General features: G+C 34.9%; 1 protein-coding gene across 2 annotated transcripts in view; it reads left to right on the top strand.

Moving 5' to 3' along the window:
- The window catches only part of SGCZ (sarcoglycan zeta), a 424,586-nt gene extending 397,809 nt beyond the window's left edge, over positions 1-26,777 (top strand). For both annotated transcript variants that reach the window (XM_027636059.1, XM_027636060.1), the window contains 2 exons: positions 10,943-11,066; positions 23,511-26,777. In XM_027636059.1, coding sequence (XP_027491860.1) covers positions 10,943-11,066; positions 23,511-23,738 — 352 coding nt within the window. In that variant the 3' untranslated portion in view covers positions 23,739-26,777. The remainder of the gene's footprint in view (positions 1-10,942; positions 11,067-23,510) is intronic.
- The last annotated feature ends 1,098 nt before the right edge of the window (positions 26,778-27,875 follow it).

The raw sequence follows: 27,875 nt of genomic DNA, 5'->3' as shown, positions 1-27,875 counted from the left end.
TATTGTGGTTCAAGTCCTGCATTAATTTTCCAAAATAATATATTCAATTTTTTGCTAATATAAAAAAGCAATCATTTATAATTTAGATGACTGTTTGCCCAATACACCCAAACAGATAGGCCACAACCAGTGTGACCTCAGAAGGTACCTCTGTCACAGAAATAAAAAATACTAGAACCCATTTTCTGAGCTCATGTTCAACTGATACAATTACACTGATGTTGTAAAATCATCCTATCCTCTGAAACAGAATAGTTGCATCCTAAATGCCAAGAGGAAATGGTCTTTGACTCATGCTACCCTCCAAATAGTGAAAATTGTTTGTAAGTGTTGTGGCTGACTCTTAATTGACTCAGATATTTAGCTGTCTGGATTACTGAGTTCCAGTGGTCTGGTCTGGGTCCTAGCACTTTTTCATGTTTTAGTATAAATTTCCCAAAGTTTCCAATATTGGCAGTCCTAAAATGACATAGAGTATTTTTCTGAGTGTCTACATCCCTGTGCCTCTGGACATTTAAAATTAATGGTAACATGAGAGAGTAGAAAGTTTGCTGAATTAACATTGAAGTTCATTTTTACCAGTGGACAAACTTGAATGCAATTTGATAGGAAGTATATTTGGCTATGAAAATAATTATATACAGGGCTGAAGTTAATAGAATATACATTAGATTTTTAATTAAAACATAAATAATCCCATAATTTTCATGTTGGAATATGTACTTGTGGTCAGGTAATAAACCTCAGATATCAGATTTTTTTTTATTTTTCTTCAGAATAAAATGTGCTGAAAACCTATTCATAGCCTTAGAAATGTAAAACAATTCACTACTGAATTTAAGAAATGGAATACTGACCACCTTTATTACTGTGAATGAAACATAACTTAATGTTTTCTGGACAGGGGACAAAAAGAAAAGGTCAGATATTAGTGTCATATATCCAAACTTTGCCTCAACCACTCTTTGTTCTTTAGCCAGATTTTGTGGTTTTCGTACAGAGAAGCATACCTGAAATGTACTGTTAAAAGTGTGTTGTGTAAAAATAAAATTTAGTTGAGTTCTAATATATTTCCTTCCTATGTGTCTACCACTTTAGTCACATCTTTCTCATTTCTTGCATTTTCAAATAATAGCTAGCAAGGCTTTGCTTTCAGAAAATGTTTTTATACAGTCCTTTGTGAAGGCTTTTGTGTCAAATCTCAAAAACTAATTAAAGCTGACTTTCATTAGTTGGGATAAGCAGCATAAAAGAATCATGCATTAGAATCAGGAAGATGCATTATATCTTAATAATTTAATCTTCATATTTCTTTCACTACTTTTTCTCACAGGAACACAGTTAGGAAAGCTAAACTGTTAATATAATCCCTAAATATTGATTTTAGGCTAATAGTACATTAAAACATGGTGCACTAATAGAAAATATCCATGCAGAAAAGAGACAGACTAGTTAAATGCAGATAGCTTTGCCCTCAATAACATCCTTAATAAGGGGATAAATTAATTTGTTGTTGTTCTCTGGGGGTAGCTGCAAGATCAACTTTATTAGTTCTTTTTCTGTGTCAAGCCTCGCATACTGTTAACTATCAGCTAGTCCTGCAATGTAATGCTGGGCACAGAGATGAAAATTTTCACTTCTAGTGAAATGGATGAAAATAACGGATTAAGAGAGTCATCTAGTAAATTAGACCCCTTAGTCTGAACTCACTAATATGCAATGCTGTATAATATTATTTTGAAAGAATCATTAAGGGCTTGAAAGTAAGTAAAAACTGGGATGAAATAGCAGCTGGGTAAAATCTACTAATCTAAAGAAATATTCTTCTCTTGATAAGATACCTGATCTTCTAGAGAACAGAAAATAGGTGGATCTTTGATCTGGAGTTTAAGTAAAGTATTTCTTATAGGGTTATATCTAATGCAAAATAAAAACACACCACAGAGAAAAGGATATTCAAAGAAGCTTTAAGTGGTATATAATATGCATGCATTGTTCAAAACCCTTCTTCAGCCTGGAGGGAGATTGCAAGGAGAGTTGTTTCAGGTTTGATCTTATTTTCAGTTTTAATAACATTCTTTGTGCTAGAATGAGGTACAGAGGTTTGAAGCACTGGAAATCAGATCTTGAACACTAGATTTAGGAAATTTTGAAACTCAGTAGTATGATGGTGAATATTAGATGAAATATTAGATAGTCATTAGCATGATGTCTCTCAGACACAAGAGTTTCTGTAATTGTCTTTCAAAAGGAAAAACAGGAACAATTAAAATTCTTTATTATCAGTGGCTGCTTTATAAAATCGTAGAATCATTAAGGTTGGAAAATGCTTCCAAGAATATTGGGCCCAGTCTTTGAAAGAACACCACCTTGTCAGCTAAACCACAGCACTAACCACCATGGCCAGTTGTTTCTTGAACACTTCCAGAGACTCCACCACTTCCCTAGGAAGCATGTTCCAATGCTTAACCACTCTTTCAGGGAAGAAATTGTTCTGGATATCCAACCTGAACCTCCCCTGGCATAGTTGAGGCCACTTCCACTTGTCCTGTCACTAGTGGTCTGGGAGAAGAGGCTGACTGCTCCCTTACTACGACCTCCCTACAGGTAATTGTAGAAAGTGATGTGGTCTCCCCTGAGCCTCCTTTTCTCCCAGCTCCCTCAGCTACTCCTCATATGTCTTACATTGTAGTCCCTTCACCAGTTCTGTTGCTCTTCCCTGGACTCACTTCAGCACCTCAATGTCTTTCTTTCAGTGAGATGCCCAGAACTGGACACGGTGCTTGAGGTGTGGCCTCACCGGTGCCATGACAGGGGAGCGATCCCTTCCCTGGTCCTGCTGGCTACACTATTTCTGATACAGGCCAGGATGCCATTGGCCTTCTTGGCCACTTGGACACACTGCTGGCTCATGTTCAGCAGCTGTCGACCAGCACTCCCAGGTCCTTTTCTGCTGGGCTTATGAATAGGTTTTCTTATGATTATGCTTGCTTATGATTATGCCATGCCATGGCTTCAGGAACCCACAGATGGGCTCCAAGAGTATCTGTCTCAGGCTATATGGGCTTATGATTGTGATTATATTACCCTTTGAATCTTGTCTGAAAATCCATTTAAAGCTTGTAGCAGTGGAAAGCATTTGCACAGTGCTGAGTTAATGAAAGACAAGGCAACTTTACACTGCAGAATAATGTGAAGACAGCCAAGGTTCTTTCTTTACATGAAACCCTATCTAACAGCAAGCATGACCAGCAGAGGTGCTCAGAGTGCCAGGGGGATATGATCAGTATGTTTCAGCAGGTGCCCTGCTGTGTGCCCTCAGCTCCTGCAAGACATATTTCATCTGTAGTTGCTCCAGGGCTCTTACACTGCTTCTAGATCCAAGCTGCCGATTAGGAAATTCTAATTCCACATAGGTCCAGCCTAGAACTAGTTATGACAGCACATAGTTTGTTCAAGTTTTTCATTTTCACAGATTTTGCAGGTAGAAGTGTTTCACTGTTTTTTTAAACGAAAATTGAACAACAGTCCTCAGTGTCCAGGTGCTGATGTTAGAGACAACAGAATTCATTTCTGGCATACTTTGGACTCTAAACCAAATACAGTCTTGTTTCATCATACCTGCATACTCCATTTTGTTGTAGCTCTTCTAATGAAATATGTTTTGATATACTAACATAAAAATTGTACTATACATCAAGTAATGCTGCTGTAACATCCATAATATTTTCATCTCCTATTTTTCTTGTGATTCTAAGTGAATAGGCTTACTAAAGCATACTAAATAGTGCTACTTAATTTTTTTTCCATTTGAGCAATATTTAGTTTCCCTATTCTTTCCTTATACTAAATTTCTCCACAGATTTTTTTTCTCACTCTGTTTGTTCTTTTTCCCCTTCCTGGGAGTATCTCCATATTCTATGAAACTCTTCAGCCACTTTCACAAGAAAACAAGGCTTCTTAATTTTGTTATCTGTCTGTTCTCTCCTCTTGTCTCCCTGATAGTCTGTGAAGCAGTTAGGCAGTTTCATACCTGTTTAATAGAAAGGCAACAGTTCTTAAGTTCTCTGTGTTTTCTGAAAGTCAGTGCCCAACTAGACATGATGACAGAAAATCAGCTAGTAGTATTAGTATTTACTGCTGTCAGTTTACCAGTTTGTGTATGCATAGCTTTACACTACCCTAATTTCCGAAATACCTTGCTTCACGGTCAGGTGAAGGTTAAAGCATGTGGAGGACATGGAATTTATAACAGTGTTGTAGTTGTGAGTGCAGAAGTATGGTTCGGGTTCTTGTCATAGCATCATGTTAGTGCCAGGCAAAGGATCTGGAGCTCATCTAGATTGGATATAAGAAAAAGAAGGTTTAGAAGATGGAGTTTATATGAGTTTAAAAAATTATTATTTCGGCAGTCCACCAAACAGCTCCTATTGCTATACCTATAATTACACAGAGAACTCCAGAGATATCCTAAGCCACAGAGAAGAATGAATGATTTTGTTTATCTTGCAATTCTCACTCTATCATTAGCTGTATCTCAAGGTAGAATTCACTGCTTAGTCTGCAGAGGTCAAAGCAGAACTCTCAAAGGAATTTTAGCAGAATAATTTTCCATGAGATGCAGTTTTCTCAAAATGTGGATCAAACCACATCACAATTTGTCTCAGCTAAAATATATCTGTTTATATCATCTTAAGGCCCCTTAGAGAAACAATACAGAAAATATCATTAGATGATTAGAGGTGGTCTGGACTGTTCCTAATCACAGGAAGCTAATGGTTTTCAAAACTGAGAAGATTTTTTGTCAACCAGTTCTTATGTGCTTCTAGTTGTTCAAAGAGCCCAGTTTGGCTCTTCAGACTTCTCCAGGCACTTTATCTTGAGATCTAATTCTTAAAGGGCACTTGAGCATTACCTGTGGGCATGTTGCTTCAATCTCTTTCTCACAAGATAGATTTCTATTTTAAAGAAATCTATTCTGAAAGACAACTGAGGTAATGCTCTTTCTGGAAAGCAGATAAACTTCATGTAAGTATGTTTAGCAGAGTGGCTGAGTAAAGTAAGGAAGATAATGGGAAGGGGAAAGTTTAGTGTAGAATGGAGTAGCTCTGAGATGTCAGGGCTATGATGAATCCTTTTCCCATATCTTTTCTTAAATTATTATTTTGGATTGTCTCATATCCAGAACTTTGTCTCACAGCCTGGAAGTTAAGACTTTCAAGCATGTTTTGGTATTTTTCTAAGAAATAAAAGCTCACATTCTAAACCTTATTAGTTTTCTTGATTTTCAAAAGTTTGAGTTTTAATCGACTTATGAATGCATGATTTTTTACTACCTGAGATTCCATTTATGTTTTTGTTTTCTTCTTAATATTATTTCTGATTTTGATAGTTTCCTTGTCTTTAGCTATTCTGGCTCTGCCTTCACCCACTCTAACAAATAATCATGCATTCAGTTCTCTTTAAGCTCCCTCACATCACCTGCTTATTTAGTGAAGCCCTTGGTTCAAACATTTGCTCTCTCCAGTCTTCCTCACCTTTCCTTGATACTTCTTCACTTTTTCTAGTCCCTTAGTAACAACTCTGAAAAACTCTTCAATTACATTTTATTCCTTACTTTTTCTACTCAGTGAGTAATATTTTTAATATTCTCAGAAGAGTTCCTTTATTTCCCTATGTGGGAAATTCTTTCTATAATTTATCCTCTATGTCAAATAACATTAAAATATTCAGTTAATTTAAGCGTTGCTATGATAATGAAGACCTATTGGATTTAAACCAGTGGCATGTACAGGGCAATTAGAACTCAGCTTTAAGCCCACTAGAGTGATTTCTATGTTAATGAGAATTTCAGGAGTTATAATAAGGGCATGCTGACATATGCCAAAGTCAGTGACATGTAGAGCATGGACATAACATGAAATGCTGTACTGAATGCCATTACACTGTTCTGATTTAAGTCACAAAACTTTCCTCTTTATTTATTTTCCATAAGTTGCAAATTGGAAGAAAAACCACAATCCCTTCCCACCCCCAAAAAAAAGGTCGTATTTACTGGTTTAGGCCAATACCAATTCCAAAAACCACTTATTTAACTCTGTTACTGAGCAGTTTTGTTGTCACAAAACTGACAGCCAAATCATGCCCAAATTTAGGTTTTCACAAAATCAAAGTAAGTTTCACATGAACATATGCGAATTTTGTTTCTTCATAAAGAAAAGATGATCAGTAAACTATATTGAGGATTTTGAGGCCTGCACATTTACCCTTGCATTTCAATAATAATAAGAAAGAAAGCATTGGAATACATCAAGGTTCTGGAAAAATAATTATTCTGGCAATGATTCATATGCATCTTGAAGAGATGCATATTTTTATACATGTAAATGTATAAAAATATTTTTAGTCACTTTCATATATATGTTCAAATGTGCATGTATAATCTTGTAAATAGTATAAGTAATGAGATTGTAATTAGTGATTAGGAATTTTATTTTCATATCATTTCCACTGTGATGTCAAATGTAGTTATTCAGAACTCCACTGTTTGAATAGTTGCAATATCTTAATAAAAGGCTTTATATGTTTTTGCCACTATGATCATAAAAGTCCCTGGCTGTTCCTTATGTTGCAACCTGACTTCCAGGAAATGGACTTAGTAGAAACCCTAATTTTACCTAGCAACATCAGTGTTAAGTGGATACCTTTAAGGAGCCTTGGACTCACTGGAAGACTCTTGAAATCAGTTTCTTTGAGCATCAGGGCAAACAGCTGTTCTTTTCATAATAATAGAAATGTAAAGAATATTTATTTCAAATTGTTTGAGGTTTCTGGAAAACAATATTTTCAAAATTATTTTGAAAACAAATTCCTAATTCTTAATTTGAAACAAATTTATTTCACTTGTGAAAGAGGAAGATCCTGCGTTCTCTGGTTTTTTGTGGTTGGGAGCACTTGTTTACAAGAGGAAAGTCTGTTAGGCACATCTATTTGTCTTCCTTCTCCTCTTTGTGTATCTTACCTCTCTGCAGTCCCAGTTTGCCACAACTGTTGACCTACAGATAGCAAGATCAATGTCACAATTATTTTAATCTATAGAAATCTACAAAAAGCTTACTAAGTGAATGTGTAGACTTTCCATTGCTTTTATAATTGCAAAACTATTTTTTTTTTCATAATAGGATACCTATGCTCACTGAAAAAAAAGGCACAATGATGTGTGTTGGCAAGGCTATCATATATAAAAGTTAAATACTGGAAGTGTTGAAGTATTTCTTTACCCCCAAATGTAAAAATGCCAGTAAAGGGGAAATGAGTACCTGTTTTACATGCACGACCTCTAGTTGACAGCATATTTTTAATCTCCTGTTTTGAATACAAATTCCAGATTGGTAGAGGTTCATATCAGTTGTTTAACTAAGTAGCATGGGTTGGATATAATGCTTAAATAGACACAAAGCTCATAAATTATTCACTTCTGCACAGGGGAATCTTCTATTTCCTTCTATTTTAAGAAATACTTTCCGCTATTTAACAGAGGAAAATTAACATAGATAAATTATGTGGCATGTGAGGAGGAGGGATATGCAAGAGGTAAATATAAAATATTGCTTAAAACCCAAAATGAAACACTTGGGTTAATTTTTTTAATTGTTTTTCTCTAATACAATCTAGGTCAGCTTGTAAATGGAAAATACCAAATAAAATGTTTCTGCATTTCTGATGAGAAATATTTTAATACCTTCAAAGGAACATATTCATGATATTTTAAAAGTTTCCTTTTCTTGGAATAATTCTTTAATTATTTCAATTCAAATTCATATTGCTTTGATCTTATGAAATTTATCTTTTTTCACAAATTAACTAGTGATAATTAAAAAGAAAAAGCCCTTCTTTTCTGTGGATAGGATCATCTGTCTCCATCTCATATATCAAATTGACTGATTATATTACTTAAAAACCTCTTTTAAAAAGCCTCTTTGTCTTTCCTAAAGTTTTGTAGTTTCTGTCTAATAATAGCAATAGTTACCTTCTCCGTCAGAGCATTTTGCTGATCAGGAAAGCAAAATTAATTATATGAATAGGATTCACTCACAGATGTAAATGCCACTGTGACAGGCCATCAGTAAATCTGAAAGGAAAGCAAATTCTCCATATGCTATTTTAATAATGTGCTTTTCCCTGGAGGGATGAGTATTACAATGTGAAGTGTTACAATAGGTTTATAGTAGAGATTAAAGCTTTCAGAAATATGGCAAAGAAAAATATTATAAAGAAGCTGCATATCAAAACTAATTTATCTCAAAACATTGAGGAAATAATGTATGTGTATAGACTTTTGTATTTCCAGCTGCAGATTGTAGCTAAGTCACTTTTCAGATACAGATCAACCAGAGAATAATAATAAAGTAAATTAGAACTGTAAAACAGATTTAGGCATTCATTTTTACTAATTGATGGGTGGTGTTTTAAAATCTACCCTGATGATCATCAGTCATTCTTTCACATTTCTACCACATTATTTGATTTCAGGAGACTAAAAAAATCTATTTTCTGAAAAATAAATTTCTTCTCCATGGTATGTAGAAGGCTGATACTACCAACTTCTCAAGTGAAGGAATTAATTGCCCAAATATCTTAATTTTAGACAAATGGGAAGTCATTAATATTAATGTAGTTCATGAAAAACTATGATGAAAGTAGACTAAACAACTCCGAGCTATGCACTCACTGTCTTAGGTTTTTGGAAAAAAAAAAGAAAATAAAGTTTATTCTTCAAAGGAAACCAAAGTTTCTTGATGGATATTCCTAAATAGATGTTTATTGTCGACCCGCTGAAAAATTTTGGTCAGGTCTGAGAGTGGTTTTGATGTTATGAATCCAGAAATATTTGTGACTTTGTTAAGATCCATCAATTCAGTGAAGCTAAGAGCACTTATGTCTTTATGATTATTAAATGGCAACGGAAGTCACTGAGAAATGTTAATATTCCGGGAAAATAGGTTATAAATTGCAAAAATATGCTGCTGAAAAATATGGAATGGAAGAATCCAATCATGTAACATTTATACCATTCAGTTTCCTTTTAATTTTGAGGTAAAACCTCTTTAAGGCAGTGAAGTACTTTCAAAAACCTAATTTCTAAACTTTACAATTTATATGCTTTATAAAATGTTTTGGAAGTTCTTTTTCTTCTGTTCTGTAGAGATCAGAAGTTCACAAACTACCTGAAAAACACTTGTGTATGTTGTTAAATAATTCATGATATTTAGATTCTTCCCTAGTACAAGGAACTGCAGAACCTTCTAATAAATTCTCCCTACAGAATGTCGGAAAAAAAAAAAAGAAAAAAAAGAAAGAAAATGGCCTAGTGCTAACAGAAATACATATCCTTCTGCTCCTCATATCTATATATATCCTATGTATGTTTTTTTGTATAGGTATCTACAAATGGTGTTTTCCTCTATCTGGACACCTGCTTTTATAGTTTCATTTTTCATCGCTGAATATCTAAATACTTCACTAAATACTTTCCTTTTTATTTCTTTCTTTCCTTCCTTTCCCTATTGAGTGTCAGTGACATGTAACAAACAGAAATGTTTCACAGGCACCATCTCAGTGACTTGCTTTGCATGCAAATGTGTCATTTTGGTTTCAAAATTATAATCCAGCACTATTCTGTGTACTTAAAAAAATGCAGTAGTTGAAATATATTGAAATTCTCTTGTTCCATTGCTTGACAGATGTTTCATCAGGCTTTTCTGCACCAAGTTTTTGGTTAAACTACTCTCTCCTTTATACATCCAGTACCTCATTGTATTTTTGGATGCATATGACTTAACACTTATAGTTTGTTCAAGAGGGAAATACAGTATTTTCTTCAAGCTACACAGTCTAGACATTTTTATCATTAGTATATTTCATCTTTAAAAAGCCTTTGTTCAGGTAAAGTGGAACTATGTCCAGACATTATATTACTGAGATATAAATAGACTAAAACTTTTTGTCTCCCTCCCTTACAGTGCTATGCAACAAGTCTACAACTCAACACAATCAGAATCTGAAATATTGTTTCCTAGTTCAATACAGTTTTCATCTACAGTTTTCATCTTTCATATTCAGCATATGAGTATGACTTCTACAAAATCTTTGCATCGATACTTCCCTTTTAAGAGAAACCTCTGCAATATGATGAGGTAGTGCAGCTAAAAATGTATTATAGTTCTGCATCAAGGTTGATGGAGGATCTTGACTGTAGGGTAGAGAGAAGTGGAAAGACTGACAGTAGAACAAAAGTAGCTTTGAGTAAAGATATTAAGACCCAGTGATATGTGTCTTAATCCTATTAAAACAGGGTTGTATGAGCATAATATTTTGCAGAACAGAAAAAGCGTCTAAAACCTCGCAGTAATAGTGACATAACATTTTCTTTTCATCTCTTCTTCATCTGTGATGCTGCTAAACATACCCAAAATATGAATAAGCCTGTGAAGACAAAGTCATTCTAACTACTTTTACATCATTATTTAAAACTTTTAAAATGTTTTGTTTTCTGTTTATTTAGTTAAACATTTGTAATCAGTCACTTAAGTAGACTTTTCTGTCATTACAGAAACAGAGATGTGGGGATTCTTAAGTACCTATATTTCAGTATTAGTATGAGTAAATTAGGTGCTAATGCCAGAAAGCATCACTAGGCAGATAAATTTATATCAGTATATTCTTAAATGCTACTTTAAATAGGAATAGATTTAAATGCATATCTAAGTTTTTCTTTCTCTGTGTCAAAAGAGGTAGTGAGAGAATCACACTTATAATCTGTTTTTACTTCTTTGCCTTTGAAAGTATGTAATATCTACATGTATGATGGGCTTTGAGCCTGAGAGTTTTTTGGTGTTTCAATTCAGTGCATTTTTTCTCAGTAATTCTTTATGTCTTTCAGACTTGAATCTCCTACTAGATCCTTGCTGATGGAAGCACCCAGGGGAGTGCAAGTCAGTGCAGCTGCAGGAGACTTAAAGGCTACCTGTAGGAAAGAACTGCATTTACAGTCCACAGAAGGGGAGGTAAGTTCAACCAGCAGAGAAATGTTCTACAGTTCTGCCCAGTGAAACACAAACAATGTGAGGAGCGTTTACTGAGCAGCAAGGTAAACATCACAAGAAGTGTACTGCATTTACCTCCATTAAAGTAATTTTGGTTTAGCTTGCTCAATTATTAATACTTACTTCCTTTCTACAAATATTTGAATCACTAAGTTTCATTCACACAGAAAAAAGGTTATTTAAATTAATATAGATCAGAATTATTTTTAATCTAAGATTCAAGGAAAAAGCTACCCAGATCTTCCATGGAGCAGAGTCAGCTAAGTAACATGGTAAAAAATTAATGTGGATGAATCTGACAAAATAAGAGAGAGAATTTTGGATTAATTTAGATGAATGTGTCATTAAACCATGTGATATGGTTTGAAGCTGGCTCCCTGCCAAGTCTCCAAACCTTACCACCAGAAGTCCCCCCCGTCCTCCCCCCCCAGATCTCAGGGAGAAGAGGAAGAAAAACAACCAGCTAAGAAAACCTGAAATGAGAGAGACAGCTAAAGTGATATATATAAATATATTTACACTTATGTTACAATTGAAATATATACAATTTAAAATATATACAATTTTCACAAGGGAAGGGGAAGGGGGAAGGGAAAGGGAACAAAACCAAAATATTATATATATATATATATATATATATATTTCCCAATCGGTAGCCCGAGACCTAGTAACTAAAGAGTTTGCAAAGAAAATATCCCACCACTCTCCTTGGGACAACCGAGAGTCGCTCTGGGACAATCGCCAGCAACCTCCGCCTCCCAAGGTCGACAAGGCCTCACCAGGCCTCGCTCCCCAACACAGCAGACTCAACAGCAGGGAACCTGCACCTCCAAGCCACCGGAAGGAAAGAGAGCGAAGACCTCTCCTCCTTTCTTCTTATAATCTGGTTTACGTAAAAATCGTAGGGAATACTGGGTAAATCTGGACCCTTCCTTGGTTACAAACTGGTCACCAAGGAAGGCCTAACCCAAACCACCACACCATGATTAAGAGGTTTAACAAATTTGTTTTACCCGTGGTTTATCTCCTTAAACTGTTACTATCTCTGTAAGAGAGACAGAGTACTTCAATGGTATGCTCACTGTCCTGTTTCATTACTCTCTTGTTTCAGTGGTCAGTGATCAACGATTGATACCAAAAAAGATTTTGGTATAGATTCTGTGTAAACCTGAGTGAACTCATGAAAATGGTTTAAAATTGGATCACTCATGGGTGGCAATCCATGTATTGCAGAAATATGTGGAAGTTCTTTTATCTTCAGACCTTAATATGATGTAATATTTAAAAAACAACACAAAACAAAACTTGTGGAAGGCTATTAAAGGCTCACAGATTTCTATTAGGTACTTTGGAGAAATAGCCAGATTTTCAAATTGTTCTCAGAGGGACTTGCCAGGTTACAGCATTTTTGGAAAACCAGTTGTTTAATGTAAATATCTAATTGGGAATGGAGCTCTTTGGAAATATTTTGCCTTTTATGTTTGCTTTTTGTATTTTCTACCAAATGTTTCCAGATACTTTACAAACTAACCAAATAAGCAAAACCAAATAAAACCAGCATTCACATCTGTGACAGTCCCCTGCAATGCATACTCTGGACAACAGCACAGGCAGGAACATTTTGGCCAATATACTGAATCAAAGGCCTACTTTGAAAACATATTTCTATTGATGCAAGTATCTGTCCTGTATAATTAAAACACTATGTTTTCCTAATTCAGAGCCTCAAATATTTATATACCACATGCTGCACCTTATTTCTGAGTTTCTCCAAAAGCCAACTCAACAGCTCTTTCCCCTTCTTTCATCTTTACTTACCACCTCTGTTACTATTTCTGAACATTGCTGAGATAGAAACAAGGCAATCTAATCCTCTTTTAACAGTAAATATTGTCCTCCCTCACCCTTGTCCTTTCTGTGGGTATTTTTATTGCAGGGTCTACAGCTTTCTTGTCTCATGAATTCCTATCTGGCCAAATCTAGTATGTTCCCTACATTTATTAACATAAATAATTAAATAATAAAATTAACATAAATTTTAAAACTAGAATGTATTTCTTTGTTCTCCATCTTATTGCCAGAGGGAAAAAGTAATACTTGAATGGAAATTACAATTAAACTGCACTTTATTGGAAAGGTAGTTTTGAAAATAATGTCACATGACCTCAGTTGGACTTTGAGGATGGGAACCCAAGAAAAGGTATAATGACTATATTAAGTGTTATTCAGAACTGAAATTCAATTCTGTATTAAATATTTTGTAGGAGAAAAATGGCAGTTCAAAGCAGACTTTGCTGAACTTCACATTAAAAATCATTATTTTCTCTATGTGCTAAGACTTCGCACATCTGTGATGAAAGCACATAGATGAAAGATTTATAATTATTAGAAAGCAAACTACCAACCTTTCCCCACTTTTTCCTAAAGAGCTGTTCTGTAAACATACATCTGACAAAGTTCAAAGTCTTGAATACTCGGAATTTCATTAAGATCTGAATGTAGCCTAAATCCGCAGAGAAATTCTATCCTGAGGTCTGACCAATGCCTTTATAGTCCACTGTTTTATCTCTTACACTGGAGAGGGTTAGAGGAAAATGCAGAAACACTTTGGAAGGCATATGATAGGTTCCACAGCATCAGCTGTTGTGCTAAGTTACCATGGACACATTAGGGAATTGCTGGACTAATTACAGCCTGGTGTGAGGAACCAGGGTAAATATCTGATGGATTAAATGTCTACACAGCAAAATATTGATTGTTTTCCTTGCTTACAGCCCACCAGATAAACCACAGGTTAGTAGACTGTATGAAAAAAAATCTGCAAAGGGTTTATCATCACTCATTTTTAAGGAAACACATTCTAAAACAACACAATACCTATGTTAAAAATAATCTTCATTTTAGCCTAAAAAATGTGTGCTTTGTCAGTCATGTTTCTTCCACAAATAAAATAATGTTGTCTTTCTGAATTGGATCTGTGAACCGGTTTTGTGATGACATTTTTGCACTAGAAAAAATGCAAGTTTTTCTGTATTATTATCATACTGGTTAATTTAAATTTATGTTTTTTAATGTTTGTAAACTTTTTCAAAAACTCATTAAAGAGATGTGAATTAATATTTTCTTACTATAACAAAGTTATTGCCCTATTATGCCAGAAAATAGCTATGTGGTATCTGGAATCAACCAGTTATAGCCATGTGACAGAACATTATGAATTTACTGTCTGTGAAACATAGATTTTCCTGTTATTTAGGAATATCTTCAGAATATTTTTAAGAACATAAATGTGTTTATGAAATACTTTTTCTCTAGCTTTATTTCTCATGCAATATAATATCTAGGCTCCCACATCACAAACGGAATGCCTCTGCAAGCATTCTGAATTCTGCTGTTTGATACATTTTCTTTTTGTTTGCTGCAGTATTATAATAATCCTTTTAGCCCTATTACGCATTATAATGCGTGATCCCAGATTGAATACTGGAGGCTGTAATTTAGATTCAGATTTTGCTGCCCTTTATAAAGCTCTTGAGCTGCACCCTTGTGAGTCAAGACATCAGCAGAATCCTTTGATTCAATTATAGCTTGGCATTTAATTGTGAACTATGTATTATTCTATAAATAAACTATAACCAATGGTTTAAAGCAGCAATCATTTACAAGGAACATGAAATCTGAAGGTCCAGGCTCTAGCTGGTTCTACTGGTTCACATAAGAAGAAAAACAGCACTTCTTGTCTGGAAATTCAGCACAATGACTGCTAGTTAACTACTTCTTCTTTCACGTAAAATCATAATGCAAAAGTACAGAGCAATTTTGAATTCTGTAGATACTAGAGTTTACTAGACATAAAAAATGTTAGAATTGAACCTGGAACATACTATTGTATAAAGATAACAAGATGAAAGGATTATTTGATGTTGTCCACTCGTTGGCCTAATAATTAATTGTAATGGTTTTGACCGTACAGAATCACAGAATTGGTCAGGGTGGAAGGTACCGCAGTGGTCGTCTGGTCCAACCTCCCTGCTCAAGCAGGGTCATCCTAGGGCATACTGCACAGGATTGTGTCCAGATGGTTCTTGAATATCTCCAGTGAAGGGGACCCCACAATCTCTCTGGTCGATCTGTTCCAGAGCTTAGTCACCTGCACAGTAAAGAGGTTCTTCCTCATGTTCAAGTGGAACTTCCAGTGCATCAGTTTCTGCCCATTGCCTCTTGTCCTGTTGCTTGGTACCACCAAGAAGAGCTTGGATCCACCTTCTCAGCACTGTCCCTTAAGATGCTTATAGGCATTGATGGTGTCCGCTATCAGTTGTCTCTTCTCAAGGCTGAACAGGCCCTGTTCCCTCAGCCTTTCCTCATAAGAGAGATGCTCCCATCCCTTAATCATCTTTGTTGCCCTTCTCTGGACCTGCTCCAGGAGCTCCATGTCTCTCTTGCTCTGAGGAGCCCAGAACTGGACACAACACTCTGGACATAGCCTCACTAGGGCTGAGTAGAGGGGCAGGATCATCTCCCTCGACTTGCAGGCAATGTCCTTCCTACTGCACCCCAGGATACCCTTGGCCTTCTTGTCCAAAAGGACATACTGCTCACTCATGAACAGATTGTTGTCCACCAGGACCCCCAGGTCCTTCTCCTCAGAGCTGCTTTCCAGCAGTTCAACCCCCAGCCTGTGCTGGTGCATGGGGTTATCCTACCCCAGGTGCAGGACCTTGCATTTACCTGTGTTAAATTTCAGCGGGTTCTTCTCTGCCTATCTCTCCAACTTGCTGAGGTCCTTCTGGATGGCTGTGCAGCGTTCTGGGGTATTGGCTGCATCAATCTCTGAAGCAGAAGACTCCTAACTGTCCTCAGCTCTTAGGAATCTTGAGCAGCTGCTATGTGCCTTTGCAATGAGCTTCTATGTAAGCTAGGCTCTGCACTTTCATTGCATCCCATTGACTAAGACAAAGTAATTAAAATGAGAAAGATGTACAGAGGCTTCTCATTTTCACAAATGTATTCATATTAATCACCCTATCTATGACCTTTCTCCTATTTACCTCTTTATACCCTTGTATTTCCCTGTCAAATTACACTCCTTCATAGCATCATTTGTGGGCTATATTTTGTTGTTTCTGGCATAATGAGGCTGATCCCTCATTAGGGTAAGGCTTATAACTGTCACATTAAAAATGAGCAATATTCTTTAACAGACAAAGTTTACTCAAAATCAGTGTGGCAGACAAGAGGCCATGTTTATATTTACCATTTTAGCACAGTACAGTTAATGAAGCACATACAGAGGATTATTTTGTCGAGTCTAACAAATGCATATCGTACTAATATTTGATCTATAATCCTATTCAGTTCTAAGTCCAGGAGATGTATTTAACACAGAGATTAATAGTTAAAGTTTATTAATACTTAATCAAACTGGAGTAATCTTCACCTGTAAGCTCAACTAACAATACCATTTTAAAGCTTTGCTTTTGGTGGCATTTTTGTGGATGGCTTTTTTGTTCTGAAACAGAAAATTAAAAAAAAAAAAAACACAGGATTTTCTTTAATTAGTTAAATACACTGAAACGGAATTTCTTTACCTGGAATTCTCCAGGCCACTTGCCATAACTGTGCAGTAATGCCTGATCAAAGACAACAAGATTTCGTAGATAAGTTCAATTCAACCAAGTTATGTTTATCTGAGATCAAATGTTTGCAAAAAAAAAAATTAAATGTTCATATGCATGAATTGAGTTCGATAAACAATAAGCAATGGCAAGCTCTACAGCTCAAAGATCAATTGTTGATTTACCAAAAGTTGTCTAACACATCCTGCACTGTGTTTTCAAAGCCTTTTTTATGGTACCGACCAGTTGACTTGACACTGTTGTCTGGGAAGAAAGAGATTAGTAGAAATGAATTTTTTCTGCACTTTTTTTTAATTATAGGTTTCAAAAATCCTATAAAGATGTTTTTACAGATATTTAAAATTAAAATACCATCAGCTTTTTAAACAAAAGCTTTCATTTTCAACTTAAAACAGTTATTCACATGTAAGTTAATTTATAGTAAAAACCATTTCTCTGTAGCAGTCTACAATCAAAATAGAGTGTTCCCAAACTACAAAACCAAAGCATTTTAACTGAAAACATCCATCTTTAAACCATTTTCATTGTTCATGGCCAAATTTTCAAGACTCACACCATAAGGAATTTTATTAGAAAGGTAAAAAGAAGAGACAATGAATAATTTATTATATAAGTAAAATGGGTTTTTTATTAGTATCACATTTTAATCTAGTGCTGATTTGAATGGCAATTAATAAATCTTTGTACTCAGTAGATGAAGCAAAAATATTCCAAGTACATTTTCTTTTTTATGTTTTGTACATAAATCACAAAGAAGTCTCATCTGTCCCAGATTGAACGAATTTGCAAAGACAGAAAGAATAAACACATCAGAAAGTTTTTGCATAGGAACACATATAAATTGTACTGGGGTTATAACTCAGAACTTAAAATATATGCTTTTATGTATTTAATGTAAATTTACAAAAGCGTGTACTGAAAATGAAACATGATCCTCATAAATACCTCTTAGGTACTGAAGGGTCAAAACTAAATTCTTTCATTTAAGCAGCAACTAATGTACAGTGTTATTTTGAACATATATATATGTTAGTTTTCAGATCTGTTTCAGCTCTCAGTAGTTGTAGTCGTAACATGCAGGTGGTAATGGGAGCAATGATGCCAGTATGACTCTCTCCAGGTGCAGGTATAATCTTAAGAATGTTTGCCGCACCAGACCATCCTTAGGCTTAAAGGTCTCATTTGTCATTGGTCAATTGATCAGAGTACTGTAGAGAATACATTTTCAATGCACAGGTTGTACTAAATCTTTTGGTCTTTGATTATTTAGTATATTAAGTTTCATCTCAGTCATCACATTAATTTCACTGTTTATTGTTCCTTGAAACTATGAATCATTATGACCGATATGGTTCCAGATATTGTGCCAGCATATGTTTAGATTTTCCAGTATATATGCTATCAAGTTAGTATTTTAATTTTCCATTATGACTTTTTTTTCCTTTTTCTCAGAACTATCATTCAGATTTAAGGAAAGCTAGCGTAGGTGAGATGATTTAAAAAAAATGTCAAAATCGCAGATAAGTTAGAACAAATGGCCCATGTGAACTAAAGTACTGCAATTTATCCTACAGTTCATCTTCATGTTGAAACATATCGGCATATGAAAATTATAAAGTTGAGTCTAGTGACCTAATCTGTATAATCCTCTTTGTGGGACACTTCTGACAGCACATGCAGAAGAGCAAAAAGACTAGGAAAAACACTTGCATTACTTTAATTCAGATTAATTGAATTTCTAAGGAAATCCAAAAGATTTATTTAGTGAGAAGTCATTACACTGTCCTCTCATACTGGTTGATGGACACCCACCTTTCAAATTTCCTTCATTTCTTTCACATTTCTTCCAGTATACTGCCATTTCTTATATGCATTAGCCCTGAAATATGCCTCTGCAGCCCTGTAGAATTACCTGTTTAATCAAACAGTACATGAATACAGAAAATTTTTCAACGCCTATAAATCCCAGCTTTTTCATTTGGATTTATCAACTTAAACTATCATCTGCTCTCTTGAGACGATTTAGGCAAAGACCCATTGGAGAACTTTTACCCCTGACAGGTTTGTATCTCTGTATGGCTTGTAAGAATATTTGATTTTTTACCTCATGTCTGTATCTTAGCCACTGATAGTTTGCTTCTTCAATTTAGTTCTTTGGTTTGTAAATAATCTATATTTCTGACTTACCTTCCTCTCCCTCTCGCTGTTGAGATTAACAATACGGTCTGATGAGCAAGTGACTTGCAGATCTTCATTAACAAAAAGTGTATATAGAAAGAGTACAGTTCCTATCCTATGCCCTACAGGCTGATTCAGTTTGATGCTTTAATTAGTCAGAAATCAGATCTACTTTTAAATATTGTAGGGCTAATGTATTTTTCTCCATACTAAGATGCATGGGATGAAGCAGTGATCTGGGATTTCTAAACCTTAAGTATTTAGTGGGGATGATGCTGCTCAGTGCTCTGCTCTCTATGAAATAACATTACTCTGAGTAGCTGCTGCCTTTTCAGTTTTGTAATTTCTCAATCTCCCACAATGTTTCAAGAATGAGTAAAAGCTTTCATTCGTGCCATTTATCTGCTGAGGTGTGAGACTCCCAGAAAGAACATGACTAGACTGCATGGCCTCAATGAATGCGAAGTATTAAATGGCTTATCTAGTACCTTTCACAGCACAACAGATTAGAGAAAGACCATGTACACTGGCACTTCATTAACTGCTGTCATCTAGCTACAATATTCTCTAGGAACATAATACTGTTTAATTTTTTGTCATGCCACTTCTTCCCTTCTGTTTAAACACCTGATAACATCAGGCATAAAATGGTAAGTAGTTCAAATTTTGCTGATGTTGGAAGACTTTAAAGCATGAATTTCAGTTTTTAGCAGATTGAAGGACAAGAAAGAGTATATCCTCAAATATTCACTAGGTTCTCTGAAACTACTTATGTATTGGGCTACTATGATTATATATTTGGATCCCTGGTTAACTAATAAATAGCAATGTTGCATCTCTAAATTTAGTCTTTTATTTATAACCTTGACAGCACAGATACAGGGTAGATTTTAATAATGGCTTTAAACCATCTTTATTAATCCTCTTCATCTCAGGCTTCACCAGGGTGCAGCTATAGGAATCTGATTAAATTGGACTCACTACATCCGATATCACCCTCACAAGAAGCCAGTTCAATTTTTCTCAGACATCATACCCTAGTATCCACATTGCTCACCAGATGTTCTGGGATGCATGCTGGGACAGGACTCACTAGCTGCCGCTCAGGATTATGACACTAGATAAACCTGTATTGTTCTACACCACAGTGTTTGTAAGCTTTTAAGCACCCGTGGAAAAGGAGGTGCAGCTATGCTTATAAAGATCATTCCATTTAATGAGCAAAGATGAGCTACAATGTATGGTAATGCACATCAGAGCAAGGTACTCTGGAATAAAGTCTTGGAGCAGTACACTACAGAACTTCTGCAATGATGGGTTGCAGAAGCATAGCTGTCCTCATGTAAACAAACACAAAACATATTGAGCTCATAAAAATAATAACATTCAAGAGATTTTGACACATAGGCCCTCTGATTTTTTTTAGTTAATTTTTGTTTGAATCAAAACACGTCTTTTAGAACCCATTTAATTTTGTTTTACAGATTTCTTATGATTCTTCCCCATCACCACTGAAGCTAAGCTGTTAAAATGACCAGTCACACACTGCCAAAAGTACAGAGAGCTCATCTTGTATTGTTGTTGGATTTTCTTACATGTATATCTTCTACACTGAAGTGTATATATAATGTTCTAATGCCTCCAGCTTCCATTTTTTTTTCTTTAATAAAAGCATAGAAATAGTCTTTTTCTTATCTTTTTGGATATTGCAGTTATATCAAGGTGTACTGGTTTTGGCTGGGATGGAGATTATTTTTTCACAGTGGTTAGTATAGGACTGTGTTTTGAATTTATGCTGAACACAGGGTTGATAATATAGAGATGTTTTTGTAATTGCTAGGCAGTGCTTTTCATACTGCCACACTGGCAAAGAGGCTGGGGGTGCATGGGAAGCTGGGAGGAGACACAGCTGGGACAGGTGACCCAAACTGACCAAAGGGATATTCCATGGAATCATGCTCAGTATATAAAGTGGGCGGAAGAAGAAAGAAGCATAGGGGGACATTTGGAGTGATGGTGTTTGTCTTCCCAAGTCACTGTTAGACATGATGGGTCCCTGCTCTCCTGGGCATGGCTGAACACCTGCCTGCCCATGGGAAGCAGCGAATGAATTCCTTGTTTTGCTTTGCTTGCATACGTGGCTTTTGCTTTCCCTATTAAACTGTCTTTATCTCAACGCATGAGATTTCCAGCTTTTACCCTTCTGATTCTCTTCTCAATCCTACTGGTGGAAGAGTAAGCACTTGGCTGTGTGGTACATGGTTGTTGGCTGGGGTTAAGCCATGACACAGGGCTTGCTGAAAATCAGTATTAAAAGTCCAAAATGCTACTCATATTTTTTTTTTTTAATTTGAGCTCTAGTTTTTAAAAGTTATCAAGAACTGTAGATTAAAAGTATATGACATTAATGGCTCCTGTTTGATATCCTATTGAGTTACTGTTGAAATTGAAAGTATTTTATCACAGTCATGCTCTGACATCAATTTTTGATCTTTCTCCAAGTACAGAACTAAGCTGAGCACTATTCAATATAAAATATACTTCCATAGAGATTGCACTGCTGAATGCTTCTGGATTTTTATGCAATGCTATTGATAACTCTACTGTTACTACTTTAATAATGGACCTGTTGCCATCCCTTTCATTCTTGATATGAGAAATGAAAGAGTACTTTTTATTACTTGTCACTCCACTCATTGTTATTATGTCCTTTGTTTCCTTACTACGTTTTACAAATTCCTTGCTTCTAGTTTGCTATTAAATTTTTGTCCTTATTCTGTTTATCATAGTTATTTTCACATTTACTCCTAGCTAAGCTGAATATTTTTACGTGCGTAATATTTTTTTTTTTAAGTTGTAATTCTAGCAGAACATTATTAGATTGTTCCCAACACCATCCACATTTCTTGAATTGAAAATATTTCTGCAAGGGTTATGACTCCTAATTATCTCAGGTCTATAATAGTGGACTTTTCAAGCAGCACTGTGTGTATGCGTGTCTAAATACATCATTTCTTTGTTATATAAATTACAGAGTATAGTTAATAATTTACTGCATTTTGTGATCAATTCCTCTATCAATCACAATGTGAATTAAAGCAGGCATCGTGTCATGCAGATGTCATCTTTGCCTCTGAGATTCTCCCTTCCTGTCCCTTTTAGTGAAAATTTCCTCCCATGACAATGTATTACTTCGGGAGCTGGAGAACTCACTATGATGGAGGGTATATTGTTTGCCTCTACTATCAGACTGTATTACCTTCAATGATCCCAATGATCCCAATGCTTCTGCTGTGGCGGGAAACATGACTATGTATCAAACCCTCTACAGGATTTTATCCAGCCACTTCGGTTTTTTCCTAGCCTTCTATTCTTCACTTCTCTACAGCAAGGGCTCAGTAATGCTTCTACACTGCATTGCTGCCATATACTACCGATTTTATAATAAAATAATATTTGTCTCCTGTAGAAAAAAAAGCAATATATGCCATAGCTCTCCAGATTATTGATATGTACTGCCAACATTGTGGTATAATGTTGGTGTATTGTGTCAAGTTGGCTTTGTTGATTTTCAATACCCTATAAAAACCACTATTAAGTATTTAAAGAACTCACCTTTTCCTAAGCTTCAAGCTTTACCTGCAGAGCTTAAAGCCATTTTAATTTGTTACCTGTTTTCTAGAAGTCCCTAGTCTGCTCCTGAGATAATGACTGATCTTACTTTGACTCTTATTTACTCTTTCCATAAATAAAACACAAATTCTGAGTAGCTGGACATTCATCTGTTTGTGGCAGTGGAAGACATGGAGTTTTCTGAAAATGTAAGTGTAAATATTGCAGAACTCAATAGAGATTCATGAATACTACTGATATCTATAGTTTCATACTGACTCTTGTAATTTCTAATGGAAGATTAAAAAAAACTACAATATTTTTAATAGTATTCAATGTTCAGAAACAAATGGGAATAGTTTGATGACCTTCCTAATAAGACTTTAACCTGAAATCTTTTCTCCTCTTAATTTAGGTCAAAGAAGCTCTTTATTTTGCGTATGACTCTGTAACCTTATTTAATTATTCTCTGGATGTAGCTATTATTAAGCCCCTAAAATTTAGCACAGTTCAGCACGTATTTCAGCTGCTTACGCTGGGGAATGTATTTTAATATCACTTCACACTTATTAAAATAAAAATTATTCCAGAGCAAGGATATGCTGCTGCGACAAATGAATAAATTTTAATCATAAAGTGTACAAGTGAAAATTCAACCTATTCGAGAATATTGTCAAAATGTTTTTGTATGATAATGTTTGTACCTGAATAAACATGTTGGGTGAAGTAATTACATGTACTGTAATGATGACTACTAATGCGAAACAACTACCCACAGATGAAAAACAGTAAATGTTGACAGCTTTTTTATTTCTAAAAAGAATAACTTCTAATATATCTTTCTGATACTTCTAATAAAATATTTGTAAAATTTTAAATATATTTCTAAAAAATCATGACTCCTTCAAAACACTTTTTAAAAATATATCTCAATGCTGAAAGAAATTTACTTACCATTTTTTTCTCCCTCTTCTAGATATTCTTAAATGCAGATACAATCCGCCTGGGAAATCTACCAGTGGGTTCCTTTTCCTCCTCCTCCTCCTCCTCCTCTTCCTTCTCCTCCTCCTCCTCACCCAGCTCTTCAGCTCCTCGCCAGACTATCTATGAGCTCTGCGTCTGTCCCAATGGTAAACTTTACCTGTCCCCAGCAGGAGCAGGCTCCACATGTCAATCCAGTAGCAACATCTGCTTGTGGAGCTAGAATGACTCCATTTTATCCTCACACCAGAATAGCCTTTTGTTACTATCCCTCTGCTTCACAGTTCTGCTCGGTTTCCCTTGTGACAAGTTCAACGCTTCAAAAGGCCTGCAGAGCAACTTCTTCCAGTGTAAGCAGGAATACAGCGCTGCCTTCTCTTGTGGTGTGTGGTGCCACTCAACATAGAGATGGGAGTGACATATTCAGAAATAAATGTATTCTTCATCAGGAAACCTAGAACATAAAATCACCTTTTTTTCCAAAAGGGACAATAACACAGGTGCCTTTGCTACTTGAAGTGAAGCACATAGTTTTAGATTTTTGCAGGACCTGGATATGAACTGCACATAAATATATATATATATATATATATATAGTACATAAATTTGCCCAGAATCTGATGTTGAGATGAATTGGTTCCCTCTGTATGATAAATAACTTTACTGTCTAAAAGCACAATTTTCCATTCATCTTTTTGGATGTAAACTTTTATCCCTGAATTTTAAAATTTTGAAGCATTGTGTGATGCTTGCTTTATTACACAAATTCAGTAAATGATTTTTAATACAAAAAGAGACAGAATCCCTCCCTGAGTTTGGTTTCTTTAAATATGTGTTGTTACTCTTTTCCTACCAAGTCTAGGGTTTTATACACTAGGTGCATTTTGGAAGTGCTCAGCAATATTACCTTTCAAAGTTAAAAAACCATATGCTCTTGTTTGTCAGATCTGAATGACCTTATATAATATTTTCATGGCTACTGCATGTGAAGTGATTGCTTCAAGTAAAACATACAATTTCTGGAAAAGAAGAACAGGGTAAAGAAGGAAATTCTGATGATATGTTTGTTGATCAGTGTATTGCTCTTCACAGGGTACTTGTAATTGGCAAATATAAAAACCAAGAGAGAAATCTTCAAAGGTTCATCTTATCCACTTTCTGGCTGTGTCAAACTGCTGCCATTTGAACACAGTAAAAACGTTGGTACTAATGTAACATGTGATGCTGAGAAGCAGTGCACTAACAACTTGTATGACATTCACATTTATTATTCTCTTTTGTTTACCATCTTCTGCTAAGGTTTCAAAGTAATAGTAATATATATAAAATCACATATTAAACAATATTCAGTATTATAAAGTATGTTGATATTACGCTGACTTTATCAGGTCTGTGTTTAAAATATGCAGCCACATTTGCACTCAAAGCTCACTACTGACTTTCTCTTTTGACAAACCTCATGACAGATTTCTTTGTTGTGTCAATGTTCTTACTTGTTTGGCTTGGTTGGTAATTGAAATATTATGAAAAATGCTTTGGTATACTGCTGGTAAATTTGTTCGCAACATTGATTAACAAGAGTATCTTGAAACTTGCAGAACCCAGGAATGTAAAACAGTATAAAAATGCTTCCTATTGTGGAAGATGACTTGATTACATGAGGTAAGTGAGCTTTTTAATTCTATGCTTTAAATTACATCACCTAGCTTGTAGTTTTAGAGGCTTCTGAATGTAAGATCATAAATGAAATGTCAGCTTTTGCAAAGTAATTCTAAAGTCAAGGCAGACAGTGCAAGTTGGGTACTTGTACGCAATTCTTTTTCTTAGAGAAAAAAATGAAAACGAGCAAACTAATACTATGATTGCCTTTGTATTTTATTACCACCTAATTAGGTTGATTTTGTTTTCACTTCAGATGAAATTCACTCCTATGCAGAAGACCAGCACAGGACATGTCAATGGCTTGACTGGTGCTTGCCTTATCTTTGGCCCTCTTCAGAGGTGTGAATTTCACCCCATAGCAAGAATTCTGTATTTGCAGTTTTTACGAGCTAAATTAAGATTTCGAATTGATTATTTTACCACTTCAAAAGAATACCATTAACAGCTGATTTTTTTTTTTTGAGAATTTTATTCTTGGAAAGAAAATATATTAGAAAATATTCCAAGAAAATGTATTAGAACATGAGGATTTTTAGCAAGAGGGACAAAAAGAGATACAAATGGAAAAGAAGATGACAATAAAAGATTAGAAAGTGTAGCCATACAATACACACTTAAAACTGTAGGGATATAGATGTCTTTTTCTTATGTACGCAAGTAATAGAATGGTAGTGTGAGAGTCATGGTTAAATAGTGTTTCAGGAGGAAAAGTATATAGATATGTATGAAGGCACATCTATATGTAGTCATTATCTGTGCACACCTACATACACCTGTTACTGAAAAGATGAACAAACATATTATAGTGACTAATCTATTTGGTGAATTAAAATATGACTTCTTACAATATAAATAACCTAAGGATTTTTTTCCCCCTTAAATAAACCCATGGAATGGCTTGCAGATATTTTGTCATGAATTCTCTACTGAAAAGTTCTTGTTTGTTTGCTTTTTACCTTATGTGATTACTTACCTGTTATACATATAAAAAAGGTTTCTACTCACTGGATGGAAAGACCCAACCTTTATAAATTTTACACAACTTGGGTGGAATGGGCAGGTGCAAAAAAAATATTTTGTTACTAGCTTATTTTAATGAGACTGGAATAATTTGCCACTTGGCATGAAGAAAACTCAGAGCAGATATGTGGATGCTGCATTGGACTCCACAAAATCGAGTAGGTCCACATAGCTCTTCACTGTCAGGATATTCTTTATTGGAATCCCTTCAGTCTGAAGTAGAGAGTATTTAAGAGCTTCACCAACTGATTAGGTAGCATAAAAAATTCTCATGTCTCAGTATTGTGGTGAATTTCATAATATCAATGTTTTACTTTAAATTCATCAAAAACTGTAAGGGAAAAAACCCAGTTTTTATTTTAAAAAGTATTTCTAGCCCACATGATTTCAGGGGTTATTGCAAAAGTGATTTAATGGACTTACAGAACTAAAAATTTAGAATACCATCCTTATGACTGCAATGACATATATGAAAAGACCTTATTGGCTACATGAATTTAATATATATCATAGATTAACCTCCTGTAAAAAATCTATGTCATGATATTATAGGATACTGTCTCTTTCTTGTTTAAAAAAAAAAAAAAAAGAGAAAAATAAAAGCATCAGCCAACCTCTTTGAGCACTGTTATGGTTTTGTATAGCAGTTCATTCATCGTTTAAGTGTTAAGACCAAAGACTGACACTTCTATTATATCTAACACTATGACACTGCTGTTTCTACTAATTCTGTTGGAATGAAGAGATGAGAAGTTGTAATTACAACATGAAACTGTAACATAGTTTAGATTTGTGCAGCATTTTGAGCTGTAGACTGTCACTTTTTTCCAGAGTTTAAATTTTTTGTCAGTGTGTTGCAATTACCTTACTGTTCATGCATAGGAGTATCTTTTGGTGAAAACAAAGGCGTATGTATTCCAAAACTTGCCAAGATATTTATTCTTTCAACTGAAGTTATACTGATTTGCTTACAAAACAGTGGCTTGACTGGATAACAGAACTCACTTTAAATCATTTTGAATGCAGGGGGCTATTAAGTCTGGATTGAAGATACAGCCATAAATGTCTAGAAGGATTTAATGAAGGATGTTTAAGATATTTGGTTGCTAACATAATGTATTTTTTAGGGTTTTTTTGTTTTGCTTTATTTTTAGATTCTAAATAATTGCTAAATAAAAAACAAATTAAAAATCCACAAACTAGACTGGAATTGTTATCAGCTGATTTACCGTAATGTACATGAAAGTTGGATTAAAGTTTGAGTGTCATATTGTTTCTATCAGTACTCAGTAAAGGTCTGCTAACCATTTTTGTTTTGTAACCTTCATGTTAATGATTTTCTTATGTATATAAATATATATAAAAAGATGGAAACTATTTTCTTACACATACTATGCAATATGTTTGTAGAACTGCAATATTACCAAAATTACAAAAGCTGTGCTTTTGTACTCTCTTGCTTTATGTAAAACAGATCTTTTTTCTATTCAATGGACTGTCAATCTTAGAATTGTGGATAATGTTATTCAAAAGCAGTACACTAAAATTTAAAGATTTTTTATTTTCTTTTCCTTGGATTTTTTTGTTTTATGAAAATAATAGCAAGGTTTTGGAAGTTGGAAATTGCTTTTTCTTGGAAAGCTAGACTTTTACAGCATGTAATTAATGCTGTCAGTTT

This window comes from Corapipo altera, unplaced genomic scaffold (assembly GCF_003945725.1).
Source record: "Corapipo altera isolate COAL_440 unplaced genomic scaffold, ASM394572v1 22b, whole genome shotgun sequence".
In the NCBI taxonomy this organism is placed as follows: Eukaryota; Metazoa; Chordata; class Aves; order Passeriformes; family Pipridae; genus Corapipo; species Corapipo altera.
This window is presented reverse-complemented; position numbering and strand designations above follow the sequence as displayed.